The sequence below is a fragment of the Hyla sarda genome, chromosome 1 (genome assembly GCF_029499605.1).
Source record: "Hyla sarda isolate aHylSar1 chromosome 1, aHylSar1.hap1, whole genome shotgun sequence".
Taxonomy (NCBI): domain Eukaryota; kingdom Metazoa; phylum Chordata; class Amphibia; order Anura; family Hylidae; genus Hyla; species Hyla sarda.
This window is the reverse complement of record NC_079189.1, coordinates 118,207,048-118,228,002: the sequence shown is the minus strand read 5'-3', so window position 1 is coordinate 118,228,002 and position 20,955 is coordinate 118,207,048. Positions and strand designations below refer to the sequence as shown.

At 42.0% G+C, this 20,955-nt stretch overlaps 1 protein-coding gene across 1 annotated transcript; it reads right to left on the bottom strand.

Annotated features, from left to right (window-relative positions):
• Positions 1 to 301: 301 nt before the first annotated feature.
• On the bottom strand, positions 302 to 19,364 carry SPATA4 (spermatogenesis associated 4). Its single transcript, XM_056560611.1, has 6 exons — positions 19,010 to 19,364; positions 14,410 to 14,539; positions 14,206 to 14,324; positions 3,817 to 4,037; positions 1,994 to 2,116; positions 302 to 722 (listed from the first exon to the last, which is right to left on the bottom strand). The coding sequence occupies exons 1-6, from the start codon at positions 19,111 to 19,113 to the stop codon at positions 595 to 597; spliced, it is 825 nt and encodes a 274-aa protein (XP_056416586.1). The 5' UTR covers positions 19,114 to 19,364; the 3' UTR covers positions 302 to 594.
• Between the last annotated feature and the right edge of the window lie 1,591 nt (positions 19,365 to 20,955).

Here is a 20,955-nt window from a genome sequence, read left to right as displayed (position 1 = left end):
GGGGAGCGAAGGAAGGTAGGCACCTGTTTATTTTTTTTACTGCCGGCAGTATGGACGATAATTTTCCTATTCCGGAGTTCTCCTTTAAGCTGTTCTGAGGCTGTAGTATGGGAGGACATCTGTTGTTTGCTTTATACTCACAAATAGCACCTCAGCTCTAAACTGAATAGCAGCTCTAACATTTTCAGCACTCACTAGTTTGAGCACTTTCTGTTGAAGTGAATGTATAGTATGCAAACATACTGGGCCATCTATTCACTGCAAAATGGAATCAAAAAGTAAATGTGTGATAATATTAATTGTGAAGAAACATTATATCATTGCCATGCTATTGTTACTGTATTTATTTTTTTGCTAATACAGAACACGGAGTTCATTAAGTTGTATTTTATAGACAATCGGTATAGTTGATTTCCTTTGGTTTTTATAAAGCTTTATGAAGGATTTAGTTCAATTTCCATTTAGATTTGGCATTTTATAAAATGATGCATAATTCACCCAGATGATGAACTGCATTTTATTTACCATGAGACCATAAATCACCCGGGGAGCACTGGAAACATCACATTGATATATGAGCACACATGTTTCAAGTCAAGGTGCACTCAATGTAGAGGGTGGCGTTGTTGAACTCACACTGGAGGACACGTAGCTTCTATCTCCTTGTTTTACTTTGATCTCCTTGAAACTGACATTGGTTTTACTTCTGATATCACTCTGGCCTGTGCACATAGAAATGGGAGAATACTGAGCTGTTACATAGTACTGCCGATATGTGCATTGTTAACAAACAAACAAGAACCTATAAAGGGAGATTTATTTTTCTCTTACAGTTTTGGTTTCCACAGAAACATAATAAATCAAATTAAATAAATTAATGGCAATAGTAAAAAGGTTAGGATAAGTACCTTAAAAACGTAGTTGCAAGGCGGTAGTGTGATATTTCGGTGCCTCACTTGTACAACTGTGTGGCCAAAAACCATAGCAAAATATGGTACAACCATGATATTGTGCATGGCACACAACTATGGTACAACCATGATATTGTGCATGGCACACAACTATGGTACAACCATGATATTGTGCATGGCACACAACTATGGTACAACCATGATATTCTGCATGGCACACAACTATGGTACAACCATGATATTGTGCATGGCACGCAACTATGGTACAACCATGATATTGTGCATGGCACACAACTATGGTAGAACCATGGTATTCTGCATGGCACACAACTATGGTACAACCATGATATTCTGCATGGCACACAACTATGGTACAACCATGGTATTCTGCATGGCACACAACTATGGTACAACCATGATATTCTGCATGGCACACAACTATGGTACAACCATGATATTCTGCATGGCACATAACTATGGTAGAACCATGGTATTCTGCATGGCACACAACTATGGTACAACCATGGTATTCTGCATGGCACACAACTATGGTACAACCATGATATTCTGCATGGTACATTACTACCCTGGCCACACCATGTGCAGGTACCCTTAGTCCAATAATATGCCATACATTGGTCTGTTGTGTATGAAAAATATTCGAAAACATTTCCAGAATATAACACAATATGTCCAACCTGCCATCACTGTGCAACAATAAAGTAGAAAGAGGGATCTATCAATGTGTATTAAAAGTAGAATAGAAATGCTAATACCTTACTTTTCTAACCTTGTACAATATGTTATTGTCCAGAGCTACAATCACAGTTCTGCTGGCTGTCAATGGATGAACAATCTTGTTATCAGATACATCCCTAACACTGAGGCAGCAAGGAATGCTGGGAGATCTTATTTCTGAAGCCTGTAGGCTTGTTAATGAAGGACTAGAATACCAGTGGTCAGCACAGAAAGCCTAGATGTGTCTAGATTCATACTTGTCCTAATATGATCACTAGAAGCCTATTCACTGTTTCCCACAAGAGTTCAGAAATATTTCAATAAAACTTTTTCTAAATACTCACTAGAGCTTGAGGATAAGGAGGAAGATGACCTATTTGTCAGACTTGTCTCGCTTTGGTGTTGATTAGATGAAGGCATGAGACGAACAGCTCGCTCACCAAGTGATGGTTTCACATTAAATCTTTCTACATGAAAAAAGAGAAAAAATACAAAAGGGTAAATAAAGTCATCCAAAGCTATTTCAGAAATGAAACACAAATGCTAAACACAAATGCAGAATGGTCTGCTAATATGTTTAAAGGGAAAATGCACACAAAGGGAGCACATTTATTATTGCTTTTGGGCCTATATATTGGCTATTTTAACCCCTTAATCATGCAGACAACATTTGTTGCGTTTTAATTTTTTCTTAGCCTTATGGCACTAAGAAGATGAAAATGTTCACACAGCAGAATTCACGCATGGATTTCTGCATTGAAATCGAAATGGAAATCTTTCATGTGTCTAAAGCCTATTCACTTCAATGGGATTCTGCAGTCCCATTCACACAGCAAATTTTTCGCAGCGGACAAATTCCGAATTCACACATCTATGCGCAATTTCTGCCATGTGAACATACCCTAAATCTGTCTATTTTAAATCTACAGTCATATAAGGCAGGCTTGTTTTTTGCAGAACAAACTGTACTTTGTTATGATACCTTTTATTTTATCATATAATGTACAGCAAAACTGGAAAAAAATATTAGTTGGGTGAAGTTAAATTTTTATGCAGTGCACTTTATGGTTACACTGAAAACAACCAAATTTATTGAGCTTTTAGTATTTTACTACTTAATAAATAAATACATTTGCTTAAAATTGCCATGTTTTGATTTTTTCTTTTTCAGCCTACAGGGCTATGTGAGGGCTCATTTTTTTGCACCATGATCTGTATTTGGGTACATGGAACTTTTTCCTCACATTTAGATTTTTGAAAAACCAGCAGGACTGCAGGTAAACTACTGATCTACAGTATTTTACTGCTAATATATCAAATTACACAGGAATGCAAATGAATCCAATGATTTTATTATTCTTTTGCCATAATTTTCAGCTGATCATAAAAAAAACATGCAAAGATTATTAGTCTGGGTTTACATCACTTTTGTGCCCTCTGTGGAATGGATACATCGGCAAGTATGTCAATTTTAGGATGTCCAGGTAACTGCACAGACCGACACAGGGCCCAGATCTGGTAAAATAGTACCTTAGGGTGATAGCACCTAGGGACGTTCACACGAGCGGATTTACAGCGGATTTTACGCTGTGGATCCGCTGGTGAAGGCCTGCTCTATGCTGTCTTTACATGTGCCTGCTCATAGCGGCAATACGCCGCAACGAGCAGACACACTCCAGCGATGTGCGCGGCGTACTCGCACATCGCGGCCACTCTCCCTGTTCTGAGCTAGGCAGAGAGCTCCCGCGATGTGCGGGTATACTGCGACTCACACATCGCAGTGTGTCTGCTTGTAGCGGCGTATTACCGCTACAAGCAGGCACATGTAAAGACAGCATAGAGCGGGCCTTCACCGGCGGATCAGCAGCCAAATCCGCTGCAAAAATCCGCTCGTGTGAAAGTACCCTTAGGGTAATCATGCAAGTAAAACACATATATGCTCGGAAAATTACCCAAACATAGTCACTAGCTAATGTTGGGGCCATTGAAATCAGTGGGGCCTGTACCTGTTCATGCAGGGATACATCATCATCCCATTTTGACATTTTGCAGATGTTTTTTGTACCACAGAGGGCACAAATGTGATGCGAACCCTGCCTAATACAGAAGAGACTTCTATTACATGAGCACGTAAATTTGCTCAGCCTACTCCTTGTGCTGTACTCACTTGGGTCAACAATCCTCTCCTGTTGTCTCTGCTGTAGATGGATATTGATCACTGCTTGCACCTTCTGCTTGTTAACATCAATGTCTGGCTCTGCCAGGATCTCACTCAAGGTGATATTGCTCTTCACGGCTTTTGTTGCTGTAGTTCGAGCCACCATAGGAAGGCCTTCTTGGTAATGTCGATCTGTGAAATCCACTTCATTATCCTGAATAGTCTTGACCCTGAATAAAAGTTAAACATAATAATCCTTGCACATTTTTGTAAGTAGTCAGTCCAGTTAACTAACTTCTTATTCCTGCCTGTTGGAAGCTACTGCTATGCTTATAATGGTTAAAGGAAATCTGTCAATCTTGTACCAGAATGGGAGCTGCAGATAGATGCTAGGGGGATAAAATTATCATACCTTTGGTTTTTGCTGATCGCTGTTTGTAAAATTATAAAAGTGATAATGGAAAAGGAACAACAGTAAACTTGCACTCACCATGCATATGTTGGTAGATAAAGTATAACATTTACAGCAGGCAGCTAGGCAGAAGGCAGGGGCTCAGGACAGATCTGCTTTGTGCGGCTGAGCGCGCTTCCACAAGCTGATGCACGGCGTCTCCCCTGGCGCATGCGCCAGATATCGTGAGAACACAGGAAGTGCTTCCATGGCAACAGATAAACAATACACGTAAATGAATGACAGGTGTATAAAGTGCAAATTCGGTTTAAAACTAGCAAGTATCTACATTAACAAGGAAATAACGGAAAGGTTATAAGAACGGGGCAAACTCGTTGCGGTCGTTCAAACCTAACACTCCAGTGGCATCTAATTTAGCAATCCATTTTGCTTCTTTTTGCAAGATAACATGTCGGTTGCCTCCATGTAGGGGAGCATTCACTCTCTCGAGTCCGGCGAATCACAGAGTGTTACAGTCTCCCCCGTGCCATTCCTTTACGTGGTCAATTAACCTAGGGGCACCAGATCAAGTCCGCATAGAGCAAAAATGCTCATGGATTCGGACATGGAGCTGTCTGATGGTTTTGCCCAGGTAAAACAAACCGCACAGACAGAACAGGGCGTAAACCACAAAAGAAGTACGGTAAGTGATGAGGTGGTTAACAATGTGGGTATAACTAACCGGCTGTTTTGGACTGTCAATTCCCTACAGTCATACGAAAGCAGTGGCACTCTTGCACTCCAAGAGGTCTGCGTGTGTATAAGGCTCCATCACAGTTCCACGACACGGACTTTATGCAGGAATGGGATCAAGCCCATCTGGATCATGCCACTAGGCTGATGAAGATAATATTAAAGAAAAATCAAAGTGAATATGACACTGTCACCACTGACCTTTGCAAGACAAAAATTGAATATCGAACCAGGGTCAGTGAAGCTGTCGCCACCTCCTTCTTCAAAAAGTTAGCCGAAATAAAGGAAACAAAAAGAGAAACATTTCTAAGGGACAAATCTGACTATGACACCTCACAGATATTTACCTGGAACACTAATAAGAACAACTTAGACGCTACCGCAGGAATCCCAGCCCACAGGTATGAGGGAATGCCTGAAGGAAGCCATCTGACTTTTGAACTACGGATTCGGATACAAGCCAATCTGATGAATCCACAAACCGCCCAAAAGTGCCCCCCCAGCCTTCTACCCACGGTCAGTTCCCTTTAGAAGGAAGACCTGGAGGGGCTGAGTGAACAAGAGATCAAAACGCTCCACAGAAGAAGAAAGGCGTCTCATGGAAGGACTAGATCCGGCCCTGGACACTTCCAATGTCATTAATTGCACTGAAGTTCCATTGTCTGTTGATTGCCTATTTTTATTGTCTAAAGGTCTCTATTGTGGACTGTGCGAGTCCTTTGACTTTTCACAGTTCGAGATTGACCTCTATAAAGCCACCCGCAAAAGCCACCCTCACAGAGATTTAAAGGAAGGTGAGGTACCTGACTACTGTGGGTCCATTGGGTTTTTCCCTGATTCTCAATGCCACTTCTCAAGACCTCCACACTATTGACACCCTTTGTCATCTGGTGGACGATGTGTCACCTCCACCTCCTGACATTTAAGTCCTGCCTTTTCAGACATTCTCCCTCAGTCTCCCCGTCAGTCCCCACCATCTTTTCAACCACGCAGTCAAACAAGAGGTTAAGGCTCTGATCTACCCCCCCCCCCCCCCCCCCCACTAAAAGTAATCTTACTCCCATGGAGGAACAGGCTATGCGTTGGCTGTCCTCCCGGCCTGACCTTAAAGTAACTAGAGCAGATAAAAGTGGTAGTATCGTAGTTTTGAGTACCGATTATTACCAATCTGAAACTGTATGCCTATTTGGAGACAGAACTACGTACAAGCCCCTTTCTAAAAATCTTACTGCAAGAACCCTTAGTTTCCTCCATTCTTTTCTTAGAGTGCAGTGTGAACAATGCTTTATTTCTACCTGCACTGCAGAAAAATTAATACCCCTTTCACCAAAACATGGTAGCTGGTACTTTCTGCCAAAAGTTCATAAGTCGCACAGCCGACCCCCTGGTCCCCCAATTGTGGCGGGGATCGGCTCTGCGACTGAACCTTTATCTCAATACATTAAATGGTTACTGAAAATTCTCCTTTCATCTACTCCCACATACATAAAAGATACAGGTGACCTTTTGCTGCACTTAGAGGATTTTGGCTGGCAGACTGACTTCAAACTTGCTTCTATAGACATTGAGAGCCTGTACACCCGCATCCCTCATGATGCGGGTGTACAGGCTATCTGTGCGGTCCTCCTCGAGACTGAAAAGACTCCTCAATTCAATTCATTTGTTTGCAATTCACTGTGTTTTATTTTATCTCACAATGAATTCAAGGATGGCGAGGACTGGTATAGGCAGGTGACCGTAACAGCCATGGGCACGCCAGTCTCCTGTGCCTATGCCAACCTGTACCTCACCACCCTTGAATGATGTTACATCTTCTCTTCTAGTAACCCTTTCATTAAACACATTACTTCTACGTTTTGTTGAAGACATTTTGGTGGTTTGGGACAGCACAGAGGTGGATTTTTATAATTTCATTTTCTTTCTGAACACTACCAATAAGGAGAATACGTACTTACTTATATGTTTGGGGGACAGGAACTTGATTTTCTAGATGTGAAACTTAGAGTCATTGACAACAGGCTGGGTACTATGGGACACCGCAAGCCCACCACCCACAATGCACTCTTACATTTTTCAAGCTCCCACCTCCTACACGTAAAGAAAGCCATCCCTTATTCCCAATTACTCCACCTAAAAAGGATTAATAGCGATCAAAAAGTGTTCGACGAACAAGCTGATGAACTGTGTTCCCATCTAAAGCAGCAAGGTTACCCCAGCACCATCATTAATGATGGCCTTGAACGAATTAAAACCATCAATAGAGCTGATCTACTTAAGTCCAAACCCAGAAATCTCTCGCAAGTCGGACGTTTCACTTTTTCCGTTAATAATATCAACCTCAATTCTGTAGTATCCAACGCAATACGTCGCAATTGGTACACCCTTCACTCTGACATAGACCTTAAAGAAGTCACTAAACATCGTCCACTCATAACATTATGAAGAGTGTGACTATAGGAGACAGACTTAAATGGGCACTCTCATTAAAACAAATTTTTGGTATTGCACTCCTTATGGTAAATAAAAAAATATTTCTAATATACGGTACTTTGTTTTAAAAAAAAATGAAGTTTTCTATATTTTATTTGTGCTCAAAAAACCTCAAGAGCACATTTTCCCCCATCTCATTCACAGGCTTTGGACCGAAGTCCAAACACAGGAAGTGCAGCCTGGAGTGCTAAGGGGGGGGTGTCCAACCAACAGCATATGGCAGTAAAGTGCGAGAGGAGCTATTATTGGATGAGGCTGGACACACACCCCTCAGCACTCCAGGCTGCACTTCCTGTGTTTGGATTTTGGTCCAAAGTCTGTGTAAGAGATGGGGGAAAATGTGCTCTTGAGCTTTTTTAAGCACAAATAAAACATAGAAAACTTCATTTTTTTTAAACAAAGTATATTAGAAATATTTTTTATTTACCATAAGGAGTGTTATAGCAAAAGTTAGTTTTAATGGGAGTGAGCCTTTAAGAGATCTTCCAGCCAAAATCAAACACAACAAAAAATTGGTTATCCAGAGATTTACCTAAAGGCAATTTTTCATGCAGGTCTTGCTCCTTTTGTGTCTATAATGCAGTGAGTCGATGCGTGAAACTAGGTAGCTATACCCACATTGTTAACCACCTCATCACTTACCGTACTTCTTTTGTGGTTTACGCCCTGTTCTGTCCGTGCGGTTTGTTTTACCTGGGCAAAACCATCAGACAGCTCCATGTCCGAATCCGTGATCATTTTCACTCTATATGGACTGGATCTGGTGCCCCTAGGTTAATTGACCAAGTAAAGGAAACATACCGAGGGGACTGCAACACTCTGTGGTTCGCCGGACTCGAGAAAGTGAATGCTCCCCTACATGGAGGCAACCGACATGCTATCCTCTTGGAAAAAGTAGCAAAATGGATTGCTAAATTAGACGCCACTGGAGTGTTAGGTTTGAACGACCGCAACGAGTTTGCCCCGTTCTTATAACCTTTCCGTAATTTCCTTGTTAATGTAGATACTTGCTAGTTTTAAACCGTATTAGCACTTTATACACCTGTCATTCATTTACGTGTATTGTTTATCTGTTGCCATGGAAGCCCTTCCAGTGTTCTCACCATATCTGGCGCATGTGCCAGGGAAAACGCTGTGCATCAGCTTGTGGAAGCGCGCTCAGCCGCACGAAATGGATCATCCTGAGCCACTGCCTTGTGCCTATCTGCCTGCTATAAAGGTTATGCTTTATCTACTTCAATAAAGCCAACATATGCATGGTGAATAGAGTTGAGCATAAATATTCGAAATGCAAATTTTTACCGCGAATATTGGCACTTTGCGATTTCGCGAAGATTTCAAATATAGTGATATATTTTCGCAATGACAAATATTCTTTTTTTTTTTTTGTGCGAATATCGGCACTTTCAGACTAGACACTGATCCCTCCCTACTTTTAGGTGAAAAATATAATTGCGCATGCGCACTATGCGAATTTAATTACGAATTTTTGCATGAAAAAAAAAGAGAGAACGAACATAGCAAATATGTGAATTTTGCGAACATAGGACGAATATTCTCAAAATATTGTGAATTCAAATATGGCCTCTGACGCTCATCACTAATGGTGAGTGCAAGACTCCTGTTGTTCCTTTTCCATTATCACTTGTTACCACGCTTGCCTGTACTTAGCACCACCAGAAGCATACAGCACCTGGAGTATACTAGATCTTCTGTAAACTATCCCCAAAATATTTATAACTTTCTGGAGATTCGGTCCCAAGTACTGCACACAATACTCCAAGGGAGGTCTCACCAGTGTTCTGTACAGCATCTGAGCACTTCCCTCTTTACAGCTAATACATCTTCCTATACACCCAAGCATTCTGCTATCATTTCCTGCTGCACTATTACATTGTTTTCCTACCTTTAAAATATAACTGTCATCCTGCTCCCTCACAGTAAACCCAACAAAATGGATTATAGTGTGGATGAGCAGGAGTCCAACGAGGTGTCACTTAATAAAATATGTCCAGTAGATTCTGAGATATGTTCCTCAGAAGATCCTCTGTTAAATTCTGTGAATTGCACGCTAGAGGTGGGGGCCCATTGGCTCAATCTACATATTCATGGTCTGTGACTCCATGTCCTAGTGATGAGGAGTCGCTGGTAACATGAGCGCTCTGCTCATTACAACGCAAAAGCTGAATATAGTCAGTCAGTGCATGCGCTCTAAAAAGAGCAGAGTGCTCACGTGACCAGCGACTCCTCATCACTAGGACGTGGAGTCACAGAACATGAATATATAAATTGAGCCGGTAGGGCCCTGCCTCTTGTGCGCAATTCCCTGAAATTGGGATGTATTTTAGATATTGACCCCTCATTTGGGTTTAGTGTGGGTGAACAGGCTGACCGTTTCCCTTTAAGTCTTCTAAAATAATAATGACCCTTAAATCACTTTCCAGATACTGAGGTTAGGACTGTATCACATATTCTATATTCTGCCCGAGGGTTTCTATGCCCAAGGTGCATTTTCTTGCACTTATCTATATTAAATGTCAGTTGCCAATCCTTTAGTTTACCTAAATCCTTTGCTGGTATCCCTCCAGGAACAACAATCCTGTTACAAATCTTTGTGTCATGAGAAAAAAGACCAATACCTTACCATCGAGACCTTCTGCAGTTCACTATTATACTCCATTGCCTACAACCCTCTGTTGTCTGTCCCTCAGCCACTGCCTAATCCACTTAATAATAAGGGAGTCCAAGCTCAATGACTGTAGTTTATTGATAAGTCTTCAATGTGGGACAGTGTTAAAAGCAGGGCTCAAGTCCTGCAGGAACATCTGGAAACTGAGTTCCCCGGCAGGAACACCATTCCATTAGCAGGAGTCCTGCAGGACCAGCCCTTGAGTGGGAATTTTGGGTAAGTTCCTACACTTTTTTCCCAGGACTTGACCCCTGGTCAAAAGCCTTACTAAAGTCTAGATAAGTGAAGTCTACTGCACCTCCACCAACTATTATTTTGGTCACTCTAAAAATCTATACAGAGTTTGACATCTTCCTGAAGTTAACCCAGTAGTGTAGCATTAGAGGTCACAAGGGTCGAAATTACAACTGGGCCCATAGCATTGCAGTCTTATTATGTAGAGTCAAGATGGAGAGGAGGAGGAGGGGCTGGGCACACAAGGTCCAAAAGGAGGAAAAGCCCACTGCCCCTCCTCTAGTATATGCCCAGGATGGTAGATTTGGACCTTCAAGTGCCACCACCTGCCAGAACCCAGGTAAAAAAAAAAATTAAATACTGAGAGGGGACATGCTGAGGAGGGGAGGGGGGCACTATGTGGACCAGTGTTTCCCCACCAGGATGCTTCCAGATGTTGCCAAACTACAACTCCCAGCATGCCTGGACAGCCTTTGGCTGATCATATATTACAGCACACTGACTGGTGATCACCAGATCCCAATCACTATCCCCCTTCATGTATCTTTATGGGAGAGGCAGAGATGCAGCGTTCATGCTGTCTGTCGACCTCTTAGTGAGGTCGATGACATAAGCATTAGCCACGAAGAGCCGCAGCAATGCTGGGTCCCCGTATTAGAGATCGCAGGGGGTTCCAGCAGTCAGCCCCCCGGGATCAGACACATATCCCTATCCTGCTGATAGGGGATAAGTGTTCTATGGTTTCAGTATTCCTTTAACCTCTTCAGGACGCAGGGCATACCTATATGCCCTGCACCTGCTCCCCTGCTATGACGCAGGGTCACGAGCTAATCCCGGGTCATAGCGGGGCAGCAATTAACGGCCGGGACCCGTATCTAATGCCAGACATCACAGATTGCAGTGATGCTCCGCGTTAACCCCGTAGAATGAAAAAAACATTCCTGCCAGCCCACATCATACACCAGGTTAATTTACCTAGGAGAGGTGGAAATATAAAAAAAATGCTACTACGTCAAGAAGCATATTGGATTAATAGACTCTCTACTCTGGAACCTAGAGGTCTAAACAGAGACTATGAACTGTCCCAAGTGTTGTAAAGATATTTAGACTGTACCAACTACAGCATTTTAATCTTTCCTTTTTTCTTCATTGTTTTTAGATACTGCAACATAGAGATTAGAGTGATTATCCATCTCCATGTAGATCGGAGCGCCATAGGTTTGCTTGCAGATACGGAAAAGAGGTCATATAATAGTAAACACATGTAAAATATGGTTAATATCAATGTACAAACATATGATGTTCAAGTTACTGTTGCTTTTTCTTTTGGTTATTTTTTACTTTATAGCCATTTCAATACCCAGAATCCAGGTCTTCTGACCCATGGAACCGGAAGCTAATGTCAGCTTTCTCTATAAATTGTTTAAACAGCAGAGTGTGTATAGACTAGTGAGAACAAGGCAATCCGCCGAAACGCGTTTATTTGCTGTAAGCTTTATCATGTGAATAAACACTACTGCATTCAAGCAAGAAATGAGCGGCGAGATTCTGTTTGCTACATTTGGATTTATTTGTCTGCGAGCACGGGACGAGTGCTGACCCCCTTTTCTGAACTTTACTGTAAAATAAAATAAAACCTACATAAATTGGGTATCCTTGTAACTGTATGGACCTACAGAATAAACATAAGGTGTCATTTTTACCGAAAAGTGCACTGCATAGAAATGGAAGCTGCTAGAACTTACAAAATGGCACTTTTTAAATATTTTGTCCCACATATATTTTTTTTGTTTCGCCATAGATTTTGTGGTGAAATTATTGATGTCATTACAAAGTAAAATTGGTAGCGAATAAAACAAGCACTCATACAGGTCTGTAGGTGGAAAACTGAACGCGTCCTTTTTAGAAGGTGAGGAGGAAAAAAACAAAAGCGCAAAAACAGAAAAACCCTGAGTCCTGAGAGGGTTAAGAATGCCCTCTTTATTATCTTTAAACTCTGTTCACACATGTGAATGTGACATGCTCTGAAAACTCTGCAGTCTGCATCCCTTGTATGTTTACTAAGTTTTTACAGCCCAGTTCACATACAACAGATATTACTCTTCAGATTTTTAGTAGCACTAATACAAAAAACATCTGCTGAGGAAATAATGAGCATGCCACTTATCTGTGTGGGTTCTGCACAGTAAAGCCGGAGATTAGCCCCACTGAATGACTAATGAGACTATTCCACGTATAAAATGTCATGCAATGTGTACATGTACACTTATCCTTTAAAGTTAAGGGGGCATTCCAGTCAAAAACTTTTTTTTTATATATCAACTGGCTCCGGAAAGTTAAACAGATTTGTAAATTACTTCTATTAAAAAATCTTAATCCTTCCAATAGTTATTAGCTTCTGAAGTTGTCTGTCTAACTGCTCAATGATGATGTCACGTCCCGGGAGCTGTGCATGAGGGGAAAATATCCCCATAGGAACTGCACAGCTCCCGGGACGTGAGTCATCAGAGAGCAGTTAGACAGAAAACAGCAACTCAACTTCAGAAGCTAATAACTATTGTAAGGATTAAGATTTTTTAATCAAAGTAATTTACAAATCTGTTAAAATTTCCGGAGCCAGTTGATTTATAAAAAATAAAAAGTTTTGGCCTGGAATACCCCTTTAAAAGGAAGGCATGGAAAATACTAGGCTTTCTAGAAACATCTTAAGCTATATTCAAGTTAGCATTTTTGCATTTATTTATACATGTGGTGTCCCAGTACCAGAGTGCGTCCTGTCAGGTAAACATTGCTTCAGGTGCCTGTGATGGGCCCTGCTGCTCAGTTGATGCTGTGATATTCTATGTGATATTTGTTCTGTTAATTTATATTGTGTTGCACTGTTTCTTTAAGGAATGTACTGTATATCTGTGAGGAGGTATGATGCAGAGTACCCATGTGACCCTGATTGCCCAATGGGAACCCCTCAAATTGCCATGTATATAGTGTAGGGGGGGGGGGAGATGCCCCAGTTCGGCTTTAAGATAAGTGCTGTGTGCAGAGCTCCATGTGAGCTGCAGTGTGGAAAGGAAATGGAAGAATTGTGATGTCATTCCAAGGGAAGCCTGAAAGAAATATCTTATCAAATCAACCGCGCCATTCTGCAACTGTTCCCAGCACAGGAGTTGGTGAGTTTATACCCTGGCAGTGTAAGTGAATTTGGACCTTAGCAGAACCCTAGTCAGCATGGGATATCTCCAAGTCTCAAGTCTGTCATACTTAATAGCAAGTCAATTCAAGTGGGTGAAGAGCACCATAAGTCCCAGCAAGGCCACAGGTGCTCCCACGGGTCACACAGCACCCCTTCTACTCTGCTCTGTACTGTGAGTATTGTACCATCTGCTCCTGCCTCAGTAAAAAGACAGGTATCCATAACCTGGTAACGGTGCCCTGGCATCACGATTTGACAGGTATATCATGCATCCCCGTGTCACCACATACATAAGCACATTCTCCTAGATCTGTCACATGACGGATACCACCAATGCCCAACGGACACCACTGACTTACAATGAGTATCACCAGGGGGGGGGGGGGAACATTGGGGTTCCCCAAAAAGTCTGTTGGTTTGGCAGGAAAAAAAGCTCTGTGTAACAAAATGACAAATCTGCAGTGAAAGCTCAGAATTAAATATCCAATGTAGATGTGAACAAAGCCTTACCGAAAGTAAATAAAACACCAGGGGGTAACAGAAAATCTATTGTTTGCTTTGTACACACCTCTGCCAGTGTCCCTGAGATTGAGCTTGATGCTGTGAGTTCCTGATAAACCTGTACATTGAGACCACAGCTACCATACTTACCTTGTGTGTGTTAACATAACAAATATTTCTTGCAGCAGGATTTCGGCAGCTCCAGGTTTACAGTGTATTGTCCCGTCTATTAATTCTTTGGAAACATTTAGTTTCCTCTTCATGAAAAACTGTAAAAGACAACAGAGATCAGATGAATTCAGATACGATGGCCAAAAGTTATGGGGGATCACATAAAGAATAATAAAATCTTACCTTTTCCAGTTGTGACCAGTTACCTAACTTTGTGGCGAGTGAGGTCCCATTGTCATAGGAATGCATCTGGATGTCCTCTGGGTAATACCAATAGAAGATCTCTGCTATGATGTATCCATTAGAGAGGTCTCTACAACAGGTAATACTATTACTAATATCATTCCAGGTAATGCTGGAAATATGGGACTAGTGTGGTCCTCAAAGGTTCTGTAATGTAGACATAGGTACCTTACAAAGCACATGGCTAACGTACACACAGTGATGTCGCAGTACAGGGATAATGTACACAGTGATGTCACAGTACGGGAATAATGTACACAGAGATGTCACAGTACATGGATAATATACACAGTGATGTCACAGTACAGGGATAATGTACATAGTGATGTCACAGTAGAGAGAAAATGAATACAGTGATGTCACAGTACACACAGAGATGTCACAGTACAGGGATAATACACACAGTGATGTCACAGTACAGGGATAATACACAATGATGTCAAAGTAGAGAGAAAATGAATACAGTGATGTCACAGTACAGGGATAATACACACAGTGATGGCACAGTACAGAGATAATACACACACACACAGAGATGTCACAGTACAGGGATAATAAACACAGTGATGTCACAGTACAGGGATAATACACACAGTGATGTCACAGTACAGTGATAATACACACACAGAGAGATGTCACAGTACAGGGATAATACACACAGTGATGTCACAGTACAGTGATAATACACACAGTTATGTCAGAGTACAGGGATAATACACACAGAGATGTCACAGTACAAGGATAATGCACACAGTGATGTCACAGTACAGGGATAATACACACAGTGATGTCACAGTACAGGGATAATACACACAGTGATGTCACAGTACAGGGATAATGCACACAGTGATGTCACAGTACAGGGAAAATGCACACAGTGATGTCACAGTACAGGGATAATGCACACAGTGATGTCACAGTACAGGGATAAAACACACAGTGATGTCACAGTACAGGGATAATGCACACAGAGATGTCACAGTACAGGGATAATGCACACAGAGATGTCACAGTACAGGGATAATGCACACAGTGATGTCACAGTACAGGGATAATGCACACAGGGATGTCACAGTACAGGGAAAATGCACACAGTGATGTCACAGTACAGGGATAATGCACACAGTGATGTCACAGTACAGGGATAAAACACACAGTGATGTCACAGTACAGGGATAATGCACACAGAGATGTCACAGTACAGGGATAATGCACACAGAGATGTCACAGTACAGGGATAATGCACACAGTGATGTCACAGTACAGGGATAATACACACAGTGATGTCACAGTACAGGGATAATGCACACAGTGATGTCACAGTACAGGGATAATGCACACAGTGATGTCACAGTACAGGGATAATGCACACAGTGATGTCACAGTACAGGGATAATACACACAGTGATGTCACAGTACAGGGATAATACACACAGTGATGTCACAGTACAGGGATAATACACAGTGATGTCACAGTACAGGGATAATACACACAGTGATGGCACAGTACAGAGAGAATACACACAGTGATGGCACAGTACAGAGAGAATACACACACAGAGAGATGTCACAGTACAGGGATAATACACACAGTGATGTCACAGTACAGTGATAATACACACAGTGATGTCACAGTACAGTGATAATACACACAGTGACGTCACAGTACAGGGATAATACACACAGTGATGTCACAGTACAGTGATAATACACACAGTTATGTCACAGTGCAGGGATAATACACACAGAGATGTCACAGTACAGGGATAATGCACACAGTGATGTCACAGTACAGGGATAATGCACACAGTGATGTCACAGTACAGGGATAATGCACACAGTGACGTCACAGTACAGGGATAATGCACACAGTGATGTCACAGTACAGGGATAATACACACAGTGATTGCACAGTACAGAGAGAATACACACAGTGATGGCACATTACAGAGAGAATACACACACAGAGAGATGTCACAGTACAGGGATAATACACACAGTGATGTCACAGTACAGTGATAATACACACAGTGACGTCACAGTACAGTGATAATACACACAGTGACGTCACAGTACAGGGATAATACACACAGTGATGTCACAGTACAGTGATAATACACACAGTTATGTCACAGTGCAGGGATAATACACACAGAGATGTCACAGTACAGGGATAATGCACACAGTGATGTCACAGTACAGGGATAATGCACACAGTGATGTCACAGTACAGGGATAATGCACACAGTGATGTCACAGTACAGGGATAATACACACAGTGATGTCACAGTACAGGGATAATAAACACAGTGATGTCACAGTACAGGGATAATACACACAGTGATGTCACAGTACAGGGATAATACACAGTGATGTCAGTACAGGGATAATACACACAGTGATGGCACAGTACAGAGAGAATACACACAGTGATGGCACAGTACAGAGAGAATACACACAGTGATGGCACAGAACAGGGATAATACACACAGTGATGGCACAGTACAGAGAGAATACACACAGTGATGGCACAGTACAGAGAGAATACACACAGTGATGGTACAGTACAAGGATAATACACACAGATATGTCACAGTACAGGGATAATACACACAGATATGTCACAGTACAGGGATAATACACACAGTGATGTCACAGTACAGGGATAATACACACAGTGATGTCACAGTACAGGGATAATACACACAGTGATGTCACAGTACAGGGATAATACACACAGTGATGTCACAGTACAGGGATAATACACACAGTGATGTCGCAGTACAGGGATAATACACACAGTGATGTCACAGTACAGGGATAATGCACACAGTGATGTCACAGTACAGGGATAATGCACACAGTGATGTCACAGTACAGGGATAATGCACACAGTGATGTCACAGTACAGGGATAATACACACAGTGATGTCACAGTACAGGGATAATTCACACAGTGATGTCACAGTACAGGGATAATGCACACAGTGATGTCACAGTACAGGGATAATAAACACAGTGATGTCACAGTACAGGGATAATACACACAGTGATGTCACAGTACAGGGTTAATACACACAGTGATGTCACAGTACAGGGATAATACACACAGAGATGTCACAGTACAGGGATAATACACACAGTGATGTCACAGTACAGGGATAATACACACAGTGATGTCACAGTACAGGGATAATACACACAGTGATGTCACAGTACAGGGATAATGCACACAGTGATGTCACAGTACAGGGATAATACACAGTGATGTCACAGTACAGGGATAATACACACAGTGATGGCACAGTACAGAGAGAATACACACAGTGATGGCACAGTACAGAGAGAATACACACACAGAGAGATGTCACAGTACAGGGATAATACACACGGTGATGTCACAGTACAGTGATAATACACACACAGAGAGATGTCACAGTACAGGGATAATGCACACAGTGATGTCACAGTACAGGGATAATGCACACAGTGATGTCACAGTACAGGGATAATGCACACAGTGATGTCACAGTACAGGGATAATACACACAGTGATGTCACAGTACAGGGATAATAAACACAGTGATGTCACAGTACAGGGATAATACACACAGTGATGTCACAGTACAGGGATAATATACACAGTGATGTTACAGTACAGGGATAATACACACAGTGATGTCACAGTACAGGGATAATACACAGTGATGTCAGTACAGGGATAATACACACAGTGATGACACAGTACAGAGAGAATACACACAGTGATGGCACAGTACAGAGAGAATACACACAGTGATGGCACAGTACAAGGATAATACACACAGATATGTCACAGTACAGGGATAATACACACAGTGATGTCACAGTACAGGGATAATACACACAGTGATGTCACAGTACAGGGATAATACACACAGTGATGTCACAGTACAGGGATAATACACACAGTGATGTCACAGTACAGGGATAATACACACAGTGATGTCACAGTACAGGGATAATATACATAGTGATGTCACAGTACAGGGATACTACACATAGTGATGTCACAGTACAGGGATAATACACACAGTGATGTCACAGTACAGGGATAATACACACAGTGATGTCACAGTACAGGGATAATACACACAGAGATGGCACAATACAGAGATAATACACACAGAGATGGCACAATACAGAGATAATACACAGTGATGTCACAGTACAGAGATAATGTACATGATGATGTCACAGTACAAGGACAATAAATAGTGATGTCACAGAACAGAAATGTAGACTGATTACTCAAGCAGCGATGTCACAGGATAATGCACATACATGACAGACTGCGGTCCTGCTTCAGTTCTCTATTCAGGACTATGGGTTCCCCCCTCACCAGGCACAATCACCTGCACTCTCCCACCACCAGCAGAGCCTAAACTACAACTCCTAACATGTGCTGGCTGGAGTTGGCTAAGAATGCATGCTGGGCGTTGTAGTTCCACAAAGAGGACATATAGCAGGGCACTTGTCTCCCATCACCCCCAGCAAATACCTTCGGAAATTCTTTGGGGAGAAGCTGAGGTCCAGACTTTGCAGCCATTTGAGCACGTGTCTGGGAACCCCGGTTCTTTTCGGGGCCTCGGGATATGACGTCATCGTCACCGGGCACACAGGCTTCTGCTGCTCAGCGCCGTACAGTCAGCGTTGTGTGTAGCCGGGAGACCGTTACTATGACAACGGGAGTACACACCGGGACAATCCCGCCCACTACCAGGTGACGTCATCAGTGCAGGGCAAGATACCGCATAATGTGTACAGTTATTATATGCGGCTATAACCTAATAACGCTCTGTGTTATGTCAGACTGAATGCTGCCATAGTGATCCCGTTTTTATCCAGTAACATCAACAAGCGCCCCCTGCTGGTGCACGTTATTACCGAGACGCGCTGCTCTGTATAGGGCCCAACCTATAGGAACCCTCCGCTACACTAGTACTGATTATGGTTTGTCTTTTAACTCCTTCAGGACTGCGCAAATTTAAATGTTTGCGTTTATGGTTTCTCTTCCTCGCCAGCACTAGCCACGGCCACTAGCCCCTGTTATTCCGACTGCACCAGGACCTGCCACTGATTATCTTCTAAGGCAGTGTTTCCCAACCAGGATGCCTCCAGCTGTTGCAAAACTACAACTCCCATCATCCCCGGACAGCCTTTGGATGTCCGGGCATGCTGGGAGTTGTAGTTTTGCAACAGCTGGAGTCACCCTGGTTGGGAAACATTGTTCTAAGGGCTCCTTCATACGGCAGAATTTCCTCACTGAATTTCCTGCAAAAACCATGGCAAACAAGTCATTTGAAGCAGATTCAAGCTGGATTTTAACCCCTTAAGGACTCAGCCCATTTTGGCCTTAAGGACTCAGACAATTACATTTTTTACGTTTTCATTTTTTCCTCCTCGCCTTCTAAAAATCATAACGCTTTTATATTTTCATCCACAGACTAGTATGAGGGCTTGTTTTTTGCGCGACCAGTTGTCCTTTGTAATGACATCACTCATAATATCATAAAATGTATGGCGTAACCAAAAAACACTATTTTTGTGGGGAAATTAAAAAAACAGACGCAATTTTGCTAATTTTGGAAGGTTTCGTTTTCACGCCGTACAATTTATGGTAAAAATAACATGTGTTCTTTATTCTGAGGGTCAATATGATAAAAATGATACCCATTATTACATATTTTTCTATTATTGTTGCGCTTAAAAAAAATCACTAACTTTTTAGCCAAATTAGTACGTTTATAATCCCTTTATTTTGATGACCTCTAACTTTTTTATTATTCCGTATAAGCGGCGGTATGAGGGCTCATTTTTTGCGCCATGATCTGTACTTTTTTTTGATACCACATTTGCATATAAAAAACTTTTAATAAATAATTTATAATTTTTTTCAAATAAAATGTATGAAAAAAGTAGCAATTTTGGACTTTTTTTTTTATGTTCACGCCGTTCACCGTACGGGATCATTAACATTTTATTTTAATAGTTCGGACATTTACGCACACGGCGATACCAAATATGTCTATACAATTTATTTTTTACGCTTTTGGGGGGTAAAATAGGAAAAAACGGACGTTTTACTTTTTTATTGGGGGAGGGGATTTTTCACTTTTTTTTTACTTTTACTTTTACATTTTTTTTTACACTTGAATAGTCCCCATAGTCCCCATAGTCCCCTGGCGCAGATGCCAGGATCTGTATTGATCCCGGCACCTGAGGGGGTAATGGCCATTGCCGGCGGGTCCCTGGCTGCGATCAGCAGCCGGGATCAGCCGCGCATGACATGGGCATCGCTCCGATGCCCGCGGTTATGCACAGGACGTAAATGTACTTCCTGGTGCGTTAAGTACCACCGCACCAGGACGTACATTTACGTACTGCATCCTTAAGGGGTTAAAGACTAGTATGAGATCTTGTTTTTTGCGCGATCAGTTGTCCTTT